The following is a 21,366-nucleotide window of genomic DNA, read 5'->3' on the forward strand; positions in this document are numbered from 1 at the left end:
TTTGGGGTTTTTGGGGGCCTGTCACATGGGTCAACTTATTTAATTGGATGACTGTATGAACTCCAGAGGAGGTAAATTATGGCGTACCTTGGAGACAAGCTGATGGATCCGAGCTGAAGTTACAAGGACTTAAATCAAATTCATTTTGATGACCCCTGCTCCCAAAAGTCTTGCAGGATGACAGGTTTATTTTTAGAGGGTTTATTCACTTACAGGTAGCTGGTTTTCAGGCAGTGTCAGTGCAAACTAAGCTGCCATAAAGTATTTTCCACTGTGGTTTGGACCCTGCAAGATTGATTGATTGAATTGATTTGTTTCAACCTGAATTTTGATTTTTTTTTTAAATTAAAAAAAAAAAAAAATTATAAGCTTTCTCTGGTGCTATACACTCCCTTCTTACAATAAATGGCCTCGACAGACTTTTTTTTAAACAAAAAAGGGAGATTATTTATTTTAAATAAATGTTTAACTCAAAGTGGTGCTAAAAACATATTGCATATATATTTTTATTCTCTTTGTCATTACAACTCAAATTATCTTATATTTCTAAAGTATTTTTATAAAACAGTATGTTTAAAACCTCCAAAGATTAATGTTTTGTGAATATAATCAATACTATGCATTTTAATTTGATTATATTTAGTAGACAATCAAAACAAATATTGTAATGAAGGATTTCTTCTCTAAATGAACCCATAAATCATATGCAACAATAAAGATAAGAATACTTTATTATTTGTGTAATTTTCTGTCCATTCCAGTAGACAAAGAATCTCAACACAGAAATCACCCGATAGTAAAAATGACAATAAATGGTCTTGACAGACATTTTTAAGCACAAAATGTGAGATAATTCATTTTTAATGATCGCTTTACACAAATCAATGAATAAAGTGGTATTTCAAAACACACTGCAGATATATTTTTCATTGTATTTGTCATCACGACTCAAATTATCCTAAATTTTTAAGTATTTTCATAAAACAGTACGCTGAAAACCTCAGGGATTCATATTTTGTGAATATAATCAATATTGTACATTTTAATCTGATTATATTTAGTAGGCAATCAAAACAAACATAACAATGATGGATTTCTTCTCTAAATGAACCCATAAATCATAAGCAATTCCAATAGACGAAGAATCTCAAAATAGAAATCCCCTAATAATAAAAATGACAATGAATGGTCTTGACAGTTTTTTTTAAACAAAACAAAAAAAGGGGAGATTACTTATTTTTAATGAATGTTTAACTCATATCAATGAAAAAAGTGGTGTTTCAAAAGAATTATTCTTTCAAAGGTCAATATTTTGTGAATGTAATCAATATTATGCATTTTTTATTAGATTATACTTTTAGACAGTCAAATCTGAAGAGTTGTTCCCTGTTAAAATAGTATTTCTCCTTTTCATTTTGTGGTGACATTCACACCCTGCGTTCATTCCAATGGATGGATATTTTTTGTAAAAATCCTGAATAAAAGCTGTAAATCTTTCATATGATTTTTTGGCATCTTATGTTTACTTTAAACACAGCTTAAACACAAATTATGTACTTTATCAAGATGATTTATAGAGTAAAACACACCCTGTGCTTCCTGCTGTTCTCACGGTCGATCATGCTTATTAAAAAATGGGGGCGAACCTCTGCTGCAGTCCACTTTAGATGATGTGGAACAATGTGATTGGTTTATAGACAACCCATTAAATAAGTCTGTGCATTTGGGAGGAGTCAGATGAAAATAATCATATATCTAAACATCCCAGAAAAGTAAGATTCATTGGGATGGATGGCCGATCTAAAAGGGTTAAGCCTTTTCTTTCTACTTTTCCTTCCTCAAACATTTTCCACCCCTCTGTGCTCTCCACCTCCAGCGTACAAGTCTTTCCTCCTCTTTAATCTTTCCTTCCTAAGCTCTCCCCTCCTGCCACACTACTCCTCCCTCCTCCTCCTTCTTCTCCCTGCCCACCCACTTCGTCCCCTCTCAGTTCCTCCGTCCTTCTCCTCTCTTGTCAAAGCCCTGTTGATGTTTATCAGCTTTAAAACCTGCACATCTTTAAGCTCTCACCCACAAACTCTGCACCAACTACAAAAAAAAAATGCCAAAACAAAAAACACACACTTGAGGGAGAACAAAATGTTTGTTTGGGACCAAACTATTCTTAGGGGTCAAGATGTGAGAGGACAAAATGCACAAAGATGGAATGTCGTCATTGACCTTTTGCAAGCCAAACATGCTTGAGCGGAATTGCAATAGAAAATAAGACTATAAAAACAGAATAGCCAATCTGCAAGCAGTCGGGGGAGAGAGGGTGAAGAGGGGAAATTGGGAAGATGAGAAAAAAATAGTGTGGGTGGAGGAAGAAAGCTATCGGTGATGCTTGAATACACTATAAAGCAACCAAACTACATATTGTTTGAGTACATGTGTACATGTATGAACCTTCGGAGACTCTTTTGGCCTCAGTTCTGTGTCCGGCAATTAAGGGAAGAGAGGAGAAGGAAGGAAGGCACGAAAGAGCGATAAACTATTACCACTGGAGTGGCCATTTCCTCTGCTCTTCTATTAAAGGAACCCCACAGACTTTTTATATTTGTGTGTGTGTGTGTGTGTGTGTGTGTGTGTGTGTGTTTGTGAATGTGTGTGTACTTGCACGATTATCCTTGTGATATCTTTTATATTTTATTTTTCAGGAACAAATCTATACTCAGAGGTTAAGGTGAAAGACAGCATACAAAAGCAGAGTCGGGGGATGTCATAGTTAAAATGTTTGGCACTTTTATGGACACTTCTTCCTCGGGGTGGGCAGATCGATGCCAAAATAAGATCAACTCAAAACTACTTTTTCATTTTGAAGTTTGATCCTAGAGTCAATAGGATGAGTGCCTCTCTTCTACGCCACACCTATTACAGCAGTTAAACTGTGCAAAAAATGAATGTACATGTGCAAGCAAATCTTTAACATCAAATCTTAAAAAATGTGACAAAATATTCAGGGTCTGGAACCCTACAGATACAGAAACACAAGCCTCACCAGCTCACTCTATTGCACATGTTCGAGTGGCCTGAATGGGTGGAGAAGTGTGTGTGTGTGTGTGTGTGTGTGTGTGAGATGCATTATTAGCAAGATAACCAAAACATTAACTTGAGTCTCACAGCTATGGATTATAAAAGGGACGTGACAATTCACTCTAAAGGTTTTTGATATTTATACATCCTATGTGGATGTATAAATATCTGGGATACATTGGAGTAATCGACATATTGCCCCCCTATACTTGGAATTTGACTCCCCATCTGATGCTAATGTTCATGGTATTATAGAGGTAAAAGTAGCCTTTTTTATACACAATGTTTTTCAGTAAAGAGCTAAAAAAAACTGTTGTCTTTGTAGGTATTATCTGCTGCCTTTATTCAGGGAAAAGAAATGTCATATCTCTTTTTCTCAGCTCCTCATCCACCCAGGAGTTGTCATTATCATCATCCTGGGAGGTTTGTTATTTTCTTTAAATAAATAAATTAGGCATAATTAGCAACATTTCACACCATGCATTAGGGCTGCACACCTGCACAAATATGTTGAAATGTAAAACAATAAGAAAATACAAAATCAACATTTTCTTTTTACTGTGGAGCCTGTAAACAGGTTCTACAGGAGACTGTTTTCCACCATGGGCATGAAAACAAATGTCTTATCTTATTTATTACTTCTTCAGAATAAAGTAGGCCAAGTACTTTGGCCCTGATTACAGTGGCAGGGCAGATAAACATGAGTCATACAGATGAACACACAATTTGACTCTGCATGCTTATAACATAAACATAAATATTTAACATACACACTGCATTGAATGAAAATGGGATATAAGTGTAACTATCTGAAGGAGATTCTCCATGTTTCTCTCTCCAGGGACGAACACGAACAGCAACACTGTCGTGCTCCCAAAGCCTCGTTCTCTCTTATTTTTCGTTTCATTTCTCCGTCTCAACTCACTTTAACTCCCCCTTTCTTCCTCTCTCTCCCCTCTTGTTGGCAGACAGCCCTCTCTCTTTCTATCCATCCTCCCTGTTGCTGTGTTTTTAATCCTCATGTGTGCCAACAGAGACTGCAGACATCTTGGCCCCATGTCTATGCTATGTGTGTGCGAGTGTGTGTATTCGTGTGTGTATTCCAGGGAGACTGCCAGCACTCAAAACAAAGCTCCCTGTTAAGTTAGTTTGTCTTGACAAATGTCTAAAACCGCACTTAAACCACAACACTTAACCCCGTGCCCTGCATCCTTCTCTCTTCTCGTGCGGATTAAACTCAGTTAAAACATTAAAAACTTAATCCTCACACCTGTGTTTGTGTGTGTGTGTTTGTGTGGAGCTGTGATTAAAGTTTTATTAGTATAAAGCATCCTTCAGATTGGTAAAGGCTGAGAGCATTTTTCACAGGTTACATACAGACGATTGACTCAATGTGATCTAACGTGTGGGTGTCAAGACTGAAATATATCCTCTTCCCAGCCGACGGTGATGTATTTGAACATTTGATTGTGTGGACATGTCTGTGCTGCATGTGTTTATTTCAATCAATAGAAAGTAAAAATACAGAGACGGAGGTACCATCCTCCACACACACACACACACACACACACACACCACTGTTTGTGTCTGAATAACTAATAAGAGGTTTATATAACATTTATGAAATGTATGACTGGGGTTTATGAATAACTCATGTTGTATGTTAGCTTATCTATGTGTGCACGCAGTCATGCATGCTACAGCAACATGTGCCTATACTGTGTGTGTGTTTGTGTGTGTGTGTATGTGTGTCTGTGTGTGTGTGTCCATGTAGGTATGTATGTGCTTTTAGATGGAGATAGGGGGATGTATTTGAATACGTGGATATCAGTTTATGTTTCCTGAATATGTAAATGTTGTCCGTGTGTTTGCTCATGCCTTTATGTGTGTATGATCTGAGCAGGTATTCTCATTGGGAAAACACCACTTGCCTGTCAAAAGTGTCTACACCAGGGGTGCTCACACTTTTTCAGCATGCGAGCTACTTATAAAATGACCAAGTCACAATTATCTACCCCACTACAAAAATGCAAAACATATATCTATTTTCAAATATATTGAGGATTCTTCATGTGTACAATGTATGTTGATGTACCTTGCATAACCGCATGAGCCAATATTGCACAACACAACATAATTAACTATGAACATTTTTTGTAATTACCTGAGTTTACTTTGATGACTTGCAATGAATTGAATCAGCCAGGGATGCATAGTCCAGACAGTAGCTGCTGACAGCCAGCCTCAAGCACACTTCCAAATGTTCATCAGTCATGGTGGAACGGTACTTGGACTTAATGATCTTCATGTGGGAAAAGGCTGACTCACATAAATAAGTGGAGCCAAATAATGCAGTCAAGGAGGTAGCACATTTCCTCATGTTGGTCTACACTATTGATCATAAATAAACAAATATCGCCACTTCGCCAGTGGACTTTTATGTCTAAGTATTATGCATTAGGTATCATCCTGTGTTTGCAGTTGATGTTCTGGGGTGCCAAAACCAACACCGAGACATGGAAAAGAAACACTTTTTTAGGTTTAGACAACAAAAATCACATGGCAACCAATGCCAGAATGTCAACAAAGCACATAGTCACGTGTACAAAAGCGTGTGGCTACAGGTCTAGAAAAAAAACAATGGTTTGGTACTACATTTGAACGAGAAGCGTACACTGTACTCCAGGGTGAAAGTCCAGGGTTTATTGGACCCATCCACCACATAGGGACTTTCCAGCTCCTTATACTGCGCTGTCACTGATAGTGTTTTAAACTGACACCAGCTGTGTATCATACCGTGTTCCATCCGGGCATGTTATCAACTGATAGCATGCCCCTTAGCTGCCCCTCTACAATCATACTACCACGCAAGGTGCCGTCCGGGGGACCAGCAGCGTATCATAACAGCCAAAAAGGTTCCGTCCAGCCATGAAACAAACTGAGGCTGCCCCCTTTGTCAAAATCATTGACAAAGAAGTGGTATTTGATGATTTTTCGAATGAGAATGGGCTGCTACAGTAGAGGTCATGTTGACATATAAACCATTTGTCATCCTTTAGGGGACTTATAGACAGCTACAGTTGATTTTAGTGGGCGTGCTTTGCTGTGGGTGCATTCTGCGGCAGACTTGCTGCACTGTGACTGTGTCCCATATATTCAGTGTATTTTTGAGCTTTGTGGTTTGTCTGTTTGTCACTGACAGATGACACTGTGGAAAGTAATGGAAATATGTTGTTTTCTGCCCTAATGTCAGTTTTTAAATATAATTTCGATTAGCACCCAGAGTATGTAAAAAGTTTTTAATCAACAGAACAGACGTAAGTTGAGATTTGCTTGTTCACTGACTTTCCTGTTTGTAGACAAACCGCGGCCCATGTGGAGCTGTTAGTTTTGCTCTCATTTTAGCTCAGCGACAAACCAGAATTTAATAACAATTTGATTGAAAGACTGCAAGATGGCGCACGCTTTGCTGCAACAGCATGGATTGTACAGGCTGTACTCTGTTCTTTGCTGTATAAGGATTTGGTTTAACTGCTTAGTGCTCAAGATAGACACTTATGCAACACTACTGATGACTATAAATGCATCAATACAGATCTTAACAACTGTCACTCTGTATCTAAAAATAGAATTCATATTAATCAGTGAATTAAATGCAAAACTAACAGCTTAATCAAGAACAGAAGGTCACTGTTTTTGATTTTAAACAGGAGAAGGTGCATAGGCTGATCTTTAATTCAGCTTTGTGTTCGCTATCCTTTAATCACTGACATGGTGAAAAGAGACCATTTAATAAAGCTTTCCTTAATGCTTTTAACTGTAAGATTAATAATGCCTTTAACTGTAAGACAAAAAACAAACATATGTAAATTGATTCCTGCCTGATATCTAAAGATGCCATGTTCCTTAAATCTTAACAATTTCAAACAAATTGGGGCTGTCTTTTTTTATTAAAGGTTCAGGTCATTGAAAGACAAATTGAATGGATGCAGGAAAACAAAATAGTAAAATGTTTCTAACCTTACATGATGGAACTCTGAGCAGTGGCGATGCTAAGAAAAGATTCATTCAGTGCAAATGATCGCATGTCCTTTTAGATGTTAAAGCCTGGCGTTCAATGCTTTAATATCTGGTGTTCACTGTTAAAGTATTCAAGTTTACAGGGATGTATTTTGCAGAAGCGGGATTTAGTAAAGATAGTATGTTTTCTTAAATGTGTATTCAAATGTAAATGACATCTGTCTGTTTTGTTACCCTCGAATGAGCCATTTATATGTATACAGGGAGCAGGCCCTCATCTTTGGAGTCTACCATGTTGCACTGCCTTGTTTTTAAAGTGGCCCAGAATGGACCAACCAAACACTGGCTCTAGATAGGGCCATTTGCTAACCAAATGAACAGCACAGTTAGAAGCCCCTATGGGAGGAGTCAAACAGCATTGGAAACAAATTTCTAACATGAAACTGCTTTATTTAGTGTTTTTACTGGTTAAAATTACCGGATATTGCAATCTGCAGTCCTCACTGTTAGATTCCACTAAATCCTTCATACTGCTCCTTTAAAAAAAACAATGATTATTTTCTCTAAAAGGCAACGATTTCAAGGAATTTGTTCCTTCCTAAAGAGAAAGCCTAAATTTATTCTGTATCACCTTTCATCGATGTTAAAAGTTCATGTACTGTCTTCATAGTGATTAATTTAATGATATGGTACGCAATATAAAAAAACTTGGAAAGTGCTGTTGAGCACACACACAGACACACACACATGCACACAAGCAGATGAATAGTGTGTCCCTGTATGGAGTGTGGACAGTACATTACCCCAGTTCTGGTATTGAATGAGGCCCATTAGCAGTGTTAATCTATAGATCTAATCATGATCATGAAATACAGCGCTGCTCCCATTCCGGCAACATCAGCCGCACTCATAAACTATGGCACATTTTCCTCAAATAACCCACCAGACACAACTAAGGTCATGCTGAGCCTGTTCCACTTCTTTTTAGGTTTAATTAATTCAACATGCAAAGTAATAAAAAATACTGTAAACAGGGTGGGAAGTGAGACAAAACTCCAGAGAGGCTGTGAAAATGACTAACAGTATCAGTAACGACACTGAAAACTCAACAAGGTCAAGCCCACTACATAAGCAACACAATTTATAAACGGGAAATGACGCAAATAATCCAATAAATTCTGTAGAAATAATATACATGGCAGGATTATAGTGTATAACAGCATGATATTAAAATGATGCTAAAAACATGAGCAGGGAGAGATAAATGAATAATAACTTGAAATGATAATCAAAATGAATAACAACAAAAGAGAACATCTTGCTCGAGGGCGCCTCAATGGCATCTTCTGAGGGAGAGGAGACACACACATGCACACCCAAACATCTCATCATATTTTATTTTGCAGCGCACTGTTACACAGCGGCAGAAGGCCAGGGAGGCAGAACTAAGCAGACTGTCAATAGCACAGTATGTCGGTGCGGTGTAATCACTGCTAAATGATATCAGAATGGTCAAATAGTGAGAAAAACACAAACAATGAATAATTACCGTGTAATCAAAATCAATAAAGAAACAAATGAGAGCTGTGGGAGGGCTTTGATCCAAACTTCTGCCTAAGTAGGGTGCTGTAATGAAAAATAATTGAGGCCTCATGGGACATGTGATGATGGAACAGAAAGCATAGCGTTTTGTTTTTTGGGGTTTTTTTTGGTGCCAGATAAATGTCAGCCAGTGTTGGGAAGCATGTTATTAGTAACATGTTACAATAATAAAATTACTAGTATTATTACGTTTTATTAGTATTATAATTTCTGGTAACGAATAGTGTGACTATTTACCAGTGGCATAATATAACAAAGTAATAATACTTTGTTAGAGTATTAAATTTCTTTGGGAGTATCTCTACTTTACATGAGTTTCATGTTTCTGTCAACTTTCAATTTTTCTTCACTAAATGTCCTAAATAAAATGTATACTTTTACTTTACCACCTTTCCCCTAAGAATCTTATACACTGACTACAAAATAGGAAAGGAAGGGACAGATGAATAAAGTAATGGGAGGTAAGGAAAAGCTGGATTTTGTTTTTTAAATCCATTCAGTTATTAAAAAAAAACAAAACTTGTTTTCTTTCAAGTGTAATTTACGCTCCATTTTTTAGGTGGTCTACATGTCATGAATAAATAAGCTGTCATGAATAAATAAATTCTGACTGCTTGTTTTTTTGTTTACGGCATTTACCTGTACATTTAATATCAAACAATTACTTTTGATACTTAAGTACAGTAGGTATCAGATATTTTAAGACTTTTACTCAAGTAATATTCTAATAGGTGACTCTGACTTCCACCAAAGTCATTTTCTGGTAAGATATCTGTACTTTATTCAGGTATGGCTTTCAGGTACTGAATCCACCACTGTGTGTTTGTAAAAAACAAAAAAAACAGAGCATTCAAATACTGTTTTTGATGATGATTACCATGGCATCAATTGAAGCCTCGAAGCATCCAGGTCAGCCCTAATGAAAACTTATAACATTTTAGTATTTTTTTATCATCAGATTATATTAAACATTTTGGTCATCTAAGTCTGAGTATGTAATCTGTTATCTGATATCTGTACTTTTACTTAAGTAAACACAGTAGTTTTCAGGTACTTTATCCACCACCGCCAATTACAATCAGTCTTAAAGCCAGATGTTAGCGGGTGTCAGCGGGTTTTTTGTGCAGCTTGGAATGAGGCTTCACACTGTCTCCTCTCGTCACCCCAAAAAACACATGAATGTTCAAGTAAACAAACATGGTGTGCGCTGCTCTCCTGACTCCCACCTCTGCTTAAATCTGATTTCCTTTATGTTGACGACACCAGCCTTGGCTTGGCAATAATTTGTGCGCAGCCTTTCAGACACTGGTGGCTCCATTGGTCTATTTATAAATACAATATTAATCATGTTGTCATATTGATTATTATTAATGCAATTTAAGTTGGATTTTGCACTGTGACTATGGCTACTTTTAAATTTGCCAAAGTGTGTCATCATGACAAATGCCAGTTCTGTCAGTGTGCATAAAATTAAACCTGCCTAAACTGGTACACCAGACTGGACAGGCAAAACCAGAAACTGACCCAAATCTAATGCAAACTATCTAGCCTTAGCTGTGTTTACAGAAGCTTACACACATGCAAAGTCTGAATTTTGATGGGAATGGACACAATTAACGACTTTGTGGGGTGTGACAGAAAAGTAATATAACAAGGGTAGGGCTGCACCTAACGATTATTTTTTAATCGATTAATCTATCGATCATTTTTTTGATTAATCTATCGATTATTTTTAAAATTTGTCTAACTATTATTTTTGTATTATTCGATTAATAGAACAACAAATTTTCCAAAAATAACATATTAAAACTTATCATACATTGCAGGGCATTGTTCTCCAACAACAATAGCCCAGTCTTAACTGGTAATCTGTGTTTTACAGTCTGATATAAAGTCTCACCAAAATAAAATGAATGCAAGAGCTTGTTCCACTCAAGTAAAAGGAATGTAGTGCAATCTACATTTAGCAATCCAACAGAAAAATTAATTAAACAATGTAAAATTCAAGTCACTTTTAGGAGGAGTAACAAAACAGTCACGTTACAGTAACAAACCTCAAATCTAGCAGTCAACAACATCTTACAATAAAAAAAATTGCAATTTGATTAACACTAAAAGTTTTCTCTAACAGAAATAATTATAACTAGTCCTAGTTCTTTCTGCATCAAAGTAGTCCAGCCATAACTGGGCCTTAAGGCATAATGTTGCCTGCTGAAATGAGTGCTGTATTTTCATATTTATAAGCAGATATTCTAATATTACTATTGAGAGCAACAAATAGTGAGTAATTTTAGAGTATAGAGCCCAACAATGCTGTCAGCCTATATAAAAATAATATGTATGTCATACAGCATACATACACCCCCCTCATAGACACACACACACACACTTAAACACATGCAAAACCACTCATGCATAACACACCTACATACACAGCAGGCCTACACTCTGTTTCTAATTATTGCATTCAGCCACCATACATTCACTATTATACGCACACACTGAACACCGTATCATGTCATATCATATTATATCACAGAACAACAATAGGTAACAGGAATCATTTCACAAGATTAATTGTCAGAGGTAGTAATCATTCCCGCCCTCTCATTCATAAAAAAAGCACTCTCGCTGTTTCATGTCTCAACCAGTAATATCTCATTAGAGATTAATACAGATCAGCTCTTTTAATTAGCCATCCCGCCCACACAATCGCTGATAAAAGCCTGTGATGTTGCCTGTGTGCTGGCAACAGACTGTGTATACTGTAAGTGTGTGTGTGTGAGTGTGTCTTCCCTGTAGTAAAAAATGTCAGCTTCACTCCCACCTACAGCCTTCATTGCTGTTTCATTAGGGAGCAAACATTGAGGTACTGCATTGTATCAGCCCTGCTTCTTTTGTGTGTGTGTGTGTGTGTGTGTGTGTGTGTGTGTGTGTGTGTGTGTGTGTGTGTGTGTGTGTGTGTGTGTGTGTGTGTGTACATGTGTGCATGTGTGTATGTGTTCTACTCATGTTTATACAGGCCTGTGCGTTTATGCATGTGTACATCAATACACTTGTATATATTTATGCCTGCCGCATCTTAATCGCAGCTTTTAGGCACCTCTTTGTTTACAGTATCACTTTGAAGACGGCAGGAGCGTGCATGTGTGTAAGCGGATGTGAATGTGAAAGAGTGCGTGTTTACATCTGGGATTCTCTGTGCAAGTCTCAGTGAGAGCCATATCATAATCTGCTTTCTAAAGCATCACTTTCTGTGTTTACCCTGACGTCACTTTGATGAGTTTTTCCTTCAGGGCAGAGAAAAAAAAAATACACTAGACAACTCCACAACACGCAGATACGTGCCAAAGCTCAGGAAAAAAAGCAGCCGTTTAGAATCACCTCCATCTCTACACCTCAAACAACACCATCCTGATGGATGACGACGGGGCAGGAAAATATCTTCCTTGCCCCGAGGCTACGATGGCTGGCACATCCCAAAATTCATCAAATGCCTTCAGAATTTTACCAGCCATGCTGAAGTGCACCGCAGGAGTATGAATCCATGAGCAATCCATTCAAGAAATATCCCAAAATAGATCACAACAGCATCAATGCTATGCATGTGTTTCTATTCACCAATACTCACCCTATAACCCCTTTGTAAACCCCTTCCTCAGTGCTAATTGTCCAATCATAGCTCAGTAACCAAACCATGGACTTACAACTTCAGAGTCCTTCACATGATGCTATGAGCCCCCTAAAGATTTTTAAAATCAATAAATCATTTTATCTCTATTCAAGTTAGCGGAGCACTAAACCAGAAGTAGCCATCTTGGTTGGGGGGAAGTCTGTTGTTTGCTTGCTCTGTGGGTCCAATGGTGCAGAAGCAGCGGCCATCATCTGGGTAATTTCATATGCGGCAGTTGGCTATTTCTGGCTTTGTGCACAACCGAGCAACTTTTCTAGGAATGAATGGGGTCCTGCCTCCAATTCTGCATCCAGTTCTCTTTATACATCCAAGCTACGGAACCTGAACAACGCGAGGCAGGCCTGCAATGTGCATGAGGCTATCAGCATTTAAAGAGTTGCAGAGTGTCACTTGTTGTAGACTTTGCAAAACTGAAGTCCATTAGTTACAACAGAACAAGTTATGTTACAAAATACATTAAAAAGTCAGCCAGTGATGGTGTTTTCAACCAATTCATGGAACTAATGTAAGCCTAATTAGATATCTGGCCACAGCTGATGCCAGTGACAGCTGGAAAAATCAATGGTTGTAGGGTAGAAAGCTTGCTTGCTTGAAGCTTGTTCCATCTGAAATCATGGAGCCTCACTTGCTAAAACAACTACAAATTTCTGTGGCAAACATTAGACCATTACCATAAGATGAATGGTACAGCAGGTGTTTGGGAGAATGGACAGCTTGACAGGGATTGTGAAGCAACTAAGGTAAGCTAGTACAACAGTATGTACTCTAGTACTATACAAAGTCACTATAGGATAAAAGTCTTAGAAAAACATCTGATGAAAACTTTTAACTGTCTCATGCTCTTAATTAGAAAGCTTAAAGCTGTTGTGTCATCAGTTTTACTTCCCTCAGTGCAACATTTGGGTCATCCGTTGATGCTGATGCGGTCCATCAGTCAAGGCTAGACGTGGCTAACGGCTAGCTAAGTGGTGCTCATTGAGCTGGGGTCCTGCAATAATAGTTACATGCAATGGGAAGTCGTTCATCATTACTGTTCTCAACCAGAGAGAGAGAGAAAGAGGAAAAAAGGGGGTGATGAAGGAGGGTTAAGCAAGAACGTCAGACACTCCAACACTAAGTCAGAGAAAGAAATAGAGAAACAGATGAGGTGAATAAAAGAGAGAAAGAAAAGAAAGAAAACCATATCTGATGTGTTTACTGGTCAGAAGATTTCTATTCAACCATGACTAAGAGCATCCAGCTGTGGGACACCAACACATACACATGAATGAATACTGTATTTTATATATGGCAACTTCGTGCATTCAGCATTTCCCCACTGAGCATTGCATCTACAGTATGTGTGTGTTGTCTGGACTGCATTTGATTCACTGCATACGGAAAACAGATGTTCACACACAGCATTCATACTAGTGGGAACCAGCATATATACTGTACTCTGTACTTCAGCCTACATCTGTGCTGCAGTAGTACATTAGTGTTACTTCTCAAGAGATGCCATATGGCCAGTATGTTTTACCAGCAGATCAGACTCAGTGATTGTACCGACCAGCTTCCAGAACATAAATGTTTGTAACTATGACATAAAAGTAAAATATATATGCATATATACTATTTTTCTATTTACAAATGTAATTAAGAATGCCTGATATTTGACTTTCTGCCAATACCTGATTTGCCAATATTTTCCAACAAATTTTTACTGGAGCCAATATATGCACATATTGACTTAGGCTACATGTAAAACATGCTTTATTTATTTTCATGTACCATTTTCAAAAGCATTCTTCTTACTTTAACAGGCTTGCATGGTGCTGTCCCAGAGGCAATCCTGAGAATAACCACAGCTGGGGAAAAATTTCCCTAATTCAACTTATTAAAGTTGTATATTGAAGCGTCATTTTATCATACTGTCATATCGGCAGAAATGTTCATATCAGGCTGATGCCAATATTTAATTTTAAAGTCTTTACCTCCCAATACCGATTACATGCTGTTATTATTGGGCACCCCTTAAAATCCATGAGCATTACAGCAGAACAGTAGCTGCATGTCACTTGTCACTTACATGTAGCATAGTTTAGTTCAACCTTTTATAAACCCTTCACATACAGTTAAAGTATTGTTCCAAAATGCAAATTACTGTAACCGTTTTTAAAAAGAACATGTGAAGTCAACATTTCCAAAATGCATGAGAAAAAAAAACCTTCTCCCTTGAAGGTGTGACAGAGATTTAACAATAACTCTTCAGTCCCACTGAGTTGCTTTTTCAAATTGCCAATCATAAAAAAAATTTCATATCACGGAAATCTCAATTTGGAACAAAATTCTTTGACTGTAGTCCCTGGAGCATGCTTTGAGCTGTTAACAGTATGTGAGGTAAACTGCTGGTATTTCCTGTGTCAAGGCTATGATAATTCACTTAATTTGTTTCCCCTACCTATTACTCATGCATTGTGTTGTTTTATCTTGTGCACTCAGTCTCTGAATCACTTTTTCTCTGTCACCCAGTTAACCTCAGCCTCTGCATGCCATCTTGATTTTACCTTATTTAAGTGAGACATTTTTTCTCACCACCTCGGGGCTTTCACGCCTTGCCCACACTGATTTAATCTGTCTTTGTTATTTTTGTATCAGTATTATGCAACATGTTAATCCTATGCACTTGGGTCAAGCACTGATCACCCTTGACATTAGCAACACGATAAAAAACTTGGTGTATTTACCGAGCTGTTGCTGGCTTTACCCTCCTGACACAGAAACTAACACACACACTAACATAACAAACCACACAAGGGCAGAGCAATTACCAGTAAATGGCAAATTTAGCATGACACACGGGTCAGTGCTTTCCACTGCAGCTTGTCAGCCTGCGTAGTGTATGTGTACTACATACTCGTAGTGTTTATACAGGATCAAATGCTTGTAGACCAACAACCTCAGACAATTAATTTGACAGTCCTTCATAAGTACCTAACCACAAACCCTGTCTCCCAGAAATGATGCTTGTATGTCACTAAACTGCTGTCTAAATTAGGTTGTTGTGGCAACATAATCACCGCCTGCATTATGTTCAAAGACAATGTTTCATTCAGGTAACAAAACGCTACAATTATCTACAGTGTCAGCTTCAGGAGAAAGTGGTTGGGTAGCAGGCATGTGCACAGATTGACCCCAGGGGGTTTCAAGAACCTGTCCATTTGGCTTTTTCTTTTTGCCAGACACTGTTTTTCTATTTCTTTACGTAATTGTATATTGTAGTTGATAAATTTGGCCCATAGCATCAATTCTCAATTAAAAGCATGACGTATGCCCAACAAGTGCATTTGTGTCCCTGCTTACCCTCTTTAAAACTTTACATGTTGTCACTGCCACCACAGTTAATGCATGCAAATCGAGCGCCCAGCAGAGCAGCATCCACGTCTCCCTGATGTGCCTTCATGTACAGTCAGGAAACAAAAGTGTTTTCTCTAAACCTCAGCAGAGTTTATCACCATTTGAAATCAAACCATAACTAAAATATCTTAATAGAGCCAGCGTACCTTAAGTAATAACCCAATATTTGGCTTTAAGCAATAGTGTGGGATTTTTAAAGTGGGGCTGTATGAGATACTTATGTTTAGTCAGTGTATTACATACAGTAGTTGGCGGTCGGCATGCTCCCAGTATGCAGAAATACATGCACACAAAATGGGATTATTCGCCATTAACTATTGAAATCTACGATAAATTGCGATGAAAAAAATTAATTCTTTGACAGCCCTATTAGCAACATTTCCTCATTATGTCAATTTTTTTAAAAGCAATTTGCATGGCATTAAGTTTCCCTACAAACATATTTGCTCATTGAAAATAGTTGTATATAAATGCAATTTCTAGAAGACAAGGCTGCTAAACACACACTCACATGGGTAAAGGTTGTAGAGTTCAAAGGTCAAATCAAGAGCCACTCAGTCTGCAGACAGCCTGTCATTATACACTGTCCATGCAGTTACATCACAGAAAGCTTACATTAAAATTAAAACCAGAAATCGAGCTAAAAGAGCCATCCAAGCTATCGCCCTGTTAACTCAAATCTGCAGATGATACACAGATCATAAATATTTAATCTGTTCTTTGTTGCAGAAACTGTCATTGTGAAAACTGCTAAGATCTCTCATTGCCAAAATGTAGGGCATTAACATTTTTTTGGCCTCGACGCAGAAAAACCGTACAGACCTCCTCTGACTCCTTTATGCACCCACAAACACAAAAGGAAAAAGCTAATCAGCTGCTGACAGAGGAAGCTATTGGAAAAAAAAAAAAAGGAGTAGTGAGATTCAGTCCTACCTCTCTGCTGTGGAGGAGGCCCGTCTCTGACACATCACCGCCAACGAACTGCTTCCCGGCGCCATTTCCTGTTTGATCTCCCACGCGACGAGGTTGCTGGGTTTCACAGCCAGGAAGTTAATGCCTGACTGGAACCACACCCTGCAGAGAGGGATGAGGAAAGAAACAAAGAGAGAGAGAGAAGAGAGGAAGCGAGGTTAATCCAAAGTTCACACAAGCACATCATAAACAAAAAAGAAGAGAAAGCTGAGTTGTCACACTGAGAGTTAGCGGGGGAATTTGCTTAAAATTGAATTTGGTGCGCTTGGAAATTCCCTGCCCCGATTTTCTGGCTGATTTTCTTTAATCCCTGATACGTGCTATACTCTTTGTATAAAATGTCTTTTAAAATTGATTCACGCAGTATGTGGCTGCCTCCCACGGTACGTTTGGGTGCAAGATGACAAAGGAGTGACAGGAGAAGCTCTTATGAGAGTTAACATTTTTACCAGAGTAAGTGCTGTGTGGAGGATGAATGGGATGTGTGCTGTGCTGGAGAACACTCGAAATGTGACTTTACTGATGAGCTAACAACGATAACAACAGCCACTTTCTGAGTAATATGATTTGTTGTCGGTGAAGTCAACCTATTCTCATTCTAAACAAGTTAAATTCCACCGCTTGGTCAATGACTTTGGCGTCAAGCACCGACGCAAAAAGGCACCTTTCACAACCATATGATACGCTGCTGGATGGTGTGAGTTCAATACACCGCCGGACAGTGTTTGAAACGCTGCCGGTAACAACGTAATATAAACAGCTGGAGAGTCTCTGTCGGGTGGACAGGAGGGGTGGTGGATCACTCCAACAAAATGAGCTGGCTCTTCGCTTCCTGTAGGAATGTTGAGCCAAACCATGATGTTTTTTTATAAACCAAACCGTGTGCTTTTGTTGCACAAGGAAATAAACTTTAATGTAAAGGTTTTACCCACATTGTAAGTTTATTTGTAAAAAGTCTGTATGCATCTAATGAGAGAAACTGCACATTTCCTGTGAAAACAGAAGTGTATATTGAAAGGCAACAAATTCTCATCCCTCGTAAAATATTGCCACTTGGTCAGTGGACATTTCAAACTGACATCTTCTGGGAGCGTCAGAAACTGACGCCGACGTGTCATACTTCTGAGAAAGGTACCACCAAAGCTAAAGGCATTTTAAACTGACACCGTCTGACGGCGTTAAATAATGACGCCACCTGTAGCACCTCAAAAAGTGCTTTTTTGCATCCGTATCTGATGCTTTATCTTTTTCCCACATTATTTTGCAGAAACATAGTTTATATTAAACCTCCTACCTGTCCCTCACGTTTTGCCATCCCTCTCCAATTTCCTGCGTTCTCTCTCTGGTTTGATTAAGACCATTCGTCTCTGCCTCTTCATTTTTAACCTAGGTTTTCTTTCATCTGGATGATTTCCTCCTCCACTTCACTTGGCTTTACTCCCTACTTCCATGTTTGTTCAGGTTTTTTATATTAGATTTCATACCCCTTCCTTTCCTTCTCTCCTTCCCTATCCTTCCCCTTCCAGATGTCCACCTTATTTCTATTCCTCCTTCCTCGCCATTCCCTGGCTGCCTTCTCTCCTTTATTTTCCTCACCAGGTCTCCTCTTTCATCTCTCTCCCTCACCTCCTTCGAAAGCTTCTGCCTTTCATCCATCCCTCTGTGACTCCCTTCCCTTCCTTCCTCCCTCTCTTCCTTCCCTATATACCTTACTTCATCCCTCCCTCTGCCCCTCCTCCACCCTTCAATCTCAAGGCATCCTACGGTTAATCTCTTTATTTTCTTTCTCTCCCTCTACCTCTCTCTCTAATCCGTCCCGGTGTGTTTTGTTCTATTTATCACCTTGACGAGACCCTCCCTCAGTTTATTAGCACACTTCATATGCACGTACACAAACATGCACGCAAGCTTGTTTACTGCTTTTCTTATTAGCACACATACAATAGTCTCTGGCAAACGACGAATAGCAACAAGGATTCTAATAAACTTTTTCCTCTACACAGAAGGCGAAACAAACTGCCAATCCTCTTTGTCTCCTTTCTCATTATTACTTTCTTGTGTTTGTCTCGCTTCATGTCTTGCCAAAAACTGCCAGCAAATATGCCATGCCCGTCCCCCCGAGGTGCTCTCTGTACATATGTTTGTGAGCGTACTGTATATATGCACCTGTGTGTGTGTCTGTACTGTACGGGAATACCATGCTTTTTGGTGTGTGGCACAAAGGGAACTACCCTCTAGTGAAAACTTGAAAACCCACTTTTTTCTGTTTCACTGTGAACTACTTTTTTTCTTGGTTTATTTTAAAGGAGTGGAAAATGATCCCCAGTTGACCATTATTGTGCATTGTTTTTGTGCCATGGTTTGGAAAATGAGGGAAAAGAAAGTGTGAAGTTGCAAAAAAAGTATAGTTTTTGCAAGTAAGGCTTTGTTTGAGTCTGGTGTGTTCATGCTCCCCAGTAAAATATCGCTCGTGTGTGTGCAGCAACACAGCGCAAAATAACAGGCGGTCTCCTAAAAACTCCTCTTCTATAATTTAACAGCTAAATGTTACATAAATTTTAAAAAAAAAACTGACTTTCTACCATTGTTCTGTTTCCTGTTTTTCTTTCTCCATCCCTCTCTCTTTCTGTCTCCTCTATCTCCCTACGTCACCCTCGTCTCCCTCTCTCCCTCAGTCACTCTGTCCTCCTCCTAAACCAACCCAGAATTTAAGATAATCCACTTCAAAGGAAATTCTCTTCACCCAGACTGTGGCAACAAAAGTATGTAAAGCAAAGTGAGTTAGGAGAAGAAAAAAAACAGGAGATATAATGTGAATGACAGACTGACAGGAACGAAGAACAGAAACGTATGCCCAAACACCGGCTGAGAAATATTCGCCCAAGAATTTCTTAAGCTGACAAGGTTGTGGCAAAGACAAATCATAAATAAAACATACTGGAAATAAATAAATAAGTAAATAAAACTTTTCCAGCACTCAAAAAAAAATCCCTCCTGAGAGAGCAGAAATCTCATTCTTGTTAATGTTAATATCACAAAGTGCACTTTCTTGAGCACTTTGAAATAAAATCTTAACGTTCATCCAAAACACATTTGGAGTCGCATTCTCCGGTACCACCAAAGCAGAACCAAAACTGTGACAGGCGTAAAAACTGCAACCCACATTCACCCAAAAGCCACTGTAATTACACAAAGCACAGGCTTGCCAGCACACATTTTGAGACTGACTGCCAGTGATTACAACAGCAATATTGTCTGAAAGGTGAAAAATAAAATTTGCAACAATTATCTATGTGAGAACAGGCAGAACATATCTGGTTTGTGTACAATTGTAGGGTATTAAGGCCTTAGGGGTTACTGAGGATCCTGGCCTAAAGTTTGAAAAGCAGCTTAACCAAAACGCAATGTTTATTGCAATTTTGTAATTGGTAAAACCTGACATACAATGCTGCAACACAAATTTATCTTCCAGTCCCCAGCTTTCAGATGATGTACACCACTTCTATGAGGCGTATACTGTTGACTTGCTACCTAAAAAAAAAAAATTAAAAAAAAAAGCAAAATGGGTCTGTGGGTGGTCTCAGAGTGTTAAATTAGAGCGTTGACAGTGGACAAAACAATAATGTACAGTAACTATGATACAGACTGCGCCAGAGCAAAGCTTGTGTAGTTTCATCAAGCACTTAATGCCCTCCTATACTCCCTGTGAAAGAAGCTGCTCATTGCGATTGGTTTTGGGAGAGTTTTCACTCAACTATGCAGTCCCCCTCAGCTCTATGGACCATTTTAGTGTCTTTCAGCTAATTCTTTATTTTTTTTTTTGCAGCCTGCAACTTTACTGTTCTACTTAACGCTTACTGCTCTCATCAAACTTGTTTCTGCCCACAGCAGGGAGTTGTTTTCAGCAAGAACAGCTCCGATAAACCCACAGTTTGCTTCCTGCCCAGCACCAAACAGCAAACAGGCAAAGTTAACAACTTGCTGGTGAGCTTTGTGGAGCATTTAGGAGCTAAACAGCTACATGTTTCCCTCAGGAGTCCTCGACAGAGAGTGAATACTGAATTTTCAGAACTTCTAGTGGATGCTGCTTTTTACAGGGCATAAGTCAAACATGTCTCTGATATTGTGGATTCTTTCCACAGATGGCCCAAAAAACTAGTTAATTCTGCTTTAACCCACTAGCACAGTCTTTCTACACTTGTTTCTTAACTAGATTTGTTGGCTAGAAGAGCACAATAAAAAATTGACCTATTTAGCTACATTTTATGTTGTGGATACTTTAACCATAATGTTTCAACAATGCTGTGGTTAGGCTTTAGGCACAAAACCCACTTAGTTAGGATCAGGGTCCCAATCTCGACAGGAAAAGCAGCAATGTCTTGGTAAAAACAACGTCTTTATGTAGCACTATCCCTGCCGGTGGGTTGGCACAAAACACCCATGACTGGATCCTGAAAGCCAATAGACACACAGCAGTGACTCACTAAAAACAATGGTTTTGTTGTTTGTTGCTCTAGAACAGTATTTTGAGGAAGCCTGCAGCCTGACAGGTGTCTCACCTCGGTGAGAAGACAACAACCGTGAAGTCCGGATGACAAAATCAGCTAATA

The 21,366-nt window shown here is 38.6% G+C and overlaps 1 protein-coding gene across 1 annotated transcript in view; it reads right to left on the reverse strand.

Annotated features, from left to right (window-relative positions):
- Positions 1 to 21,366, reverse strand: part of LOC121944502 (transmembrane protein 132C) — a 347,177-nt gene that overhangs the window by 142,281 nt on the left and 183,530 nt on the right. The window contains exon 5 of the mRNA XM_088076513.1: positions 16,718 to 16,858. Coding sequence (XP_087932639.1) covers positions 16,718 to 16,858 — 141 coding nt within the window. The remainder of the gene's footprint in view (positions 1 to 16,717; positions 16,859 to 21,366) is intronic.

The sequence above is a fragment of the Plectropomus leopardus genome, chromosome 4 (assembly GCF_026936395.1).
Source record: "Plectropomus leopardus strain MGB_pleo_1.0 chromosome 4, ASM2693639v1, whole genome shotgun sequence".
Classification (NCBI taxonomy): Eukaryota; Metazoa; Chordata; class Actinopteri; order Perciformes; family Serranidae; genus Plectropomus; species Plectropomus leopardus.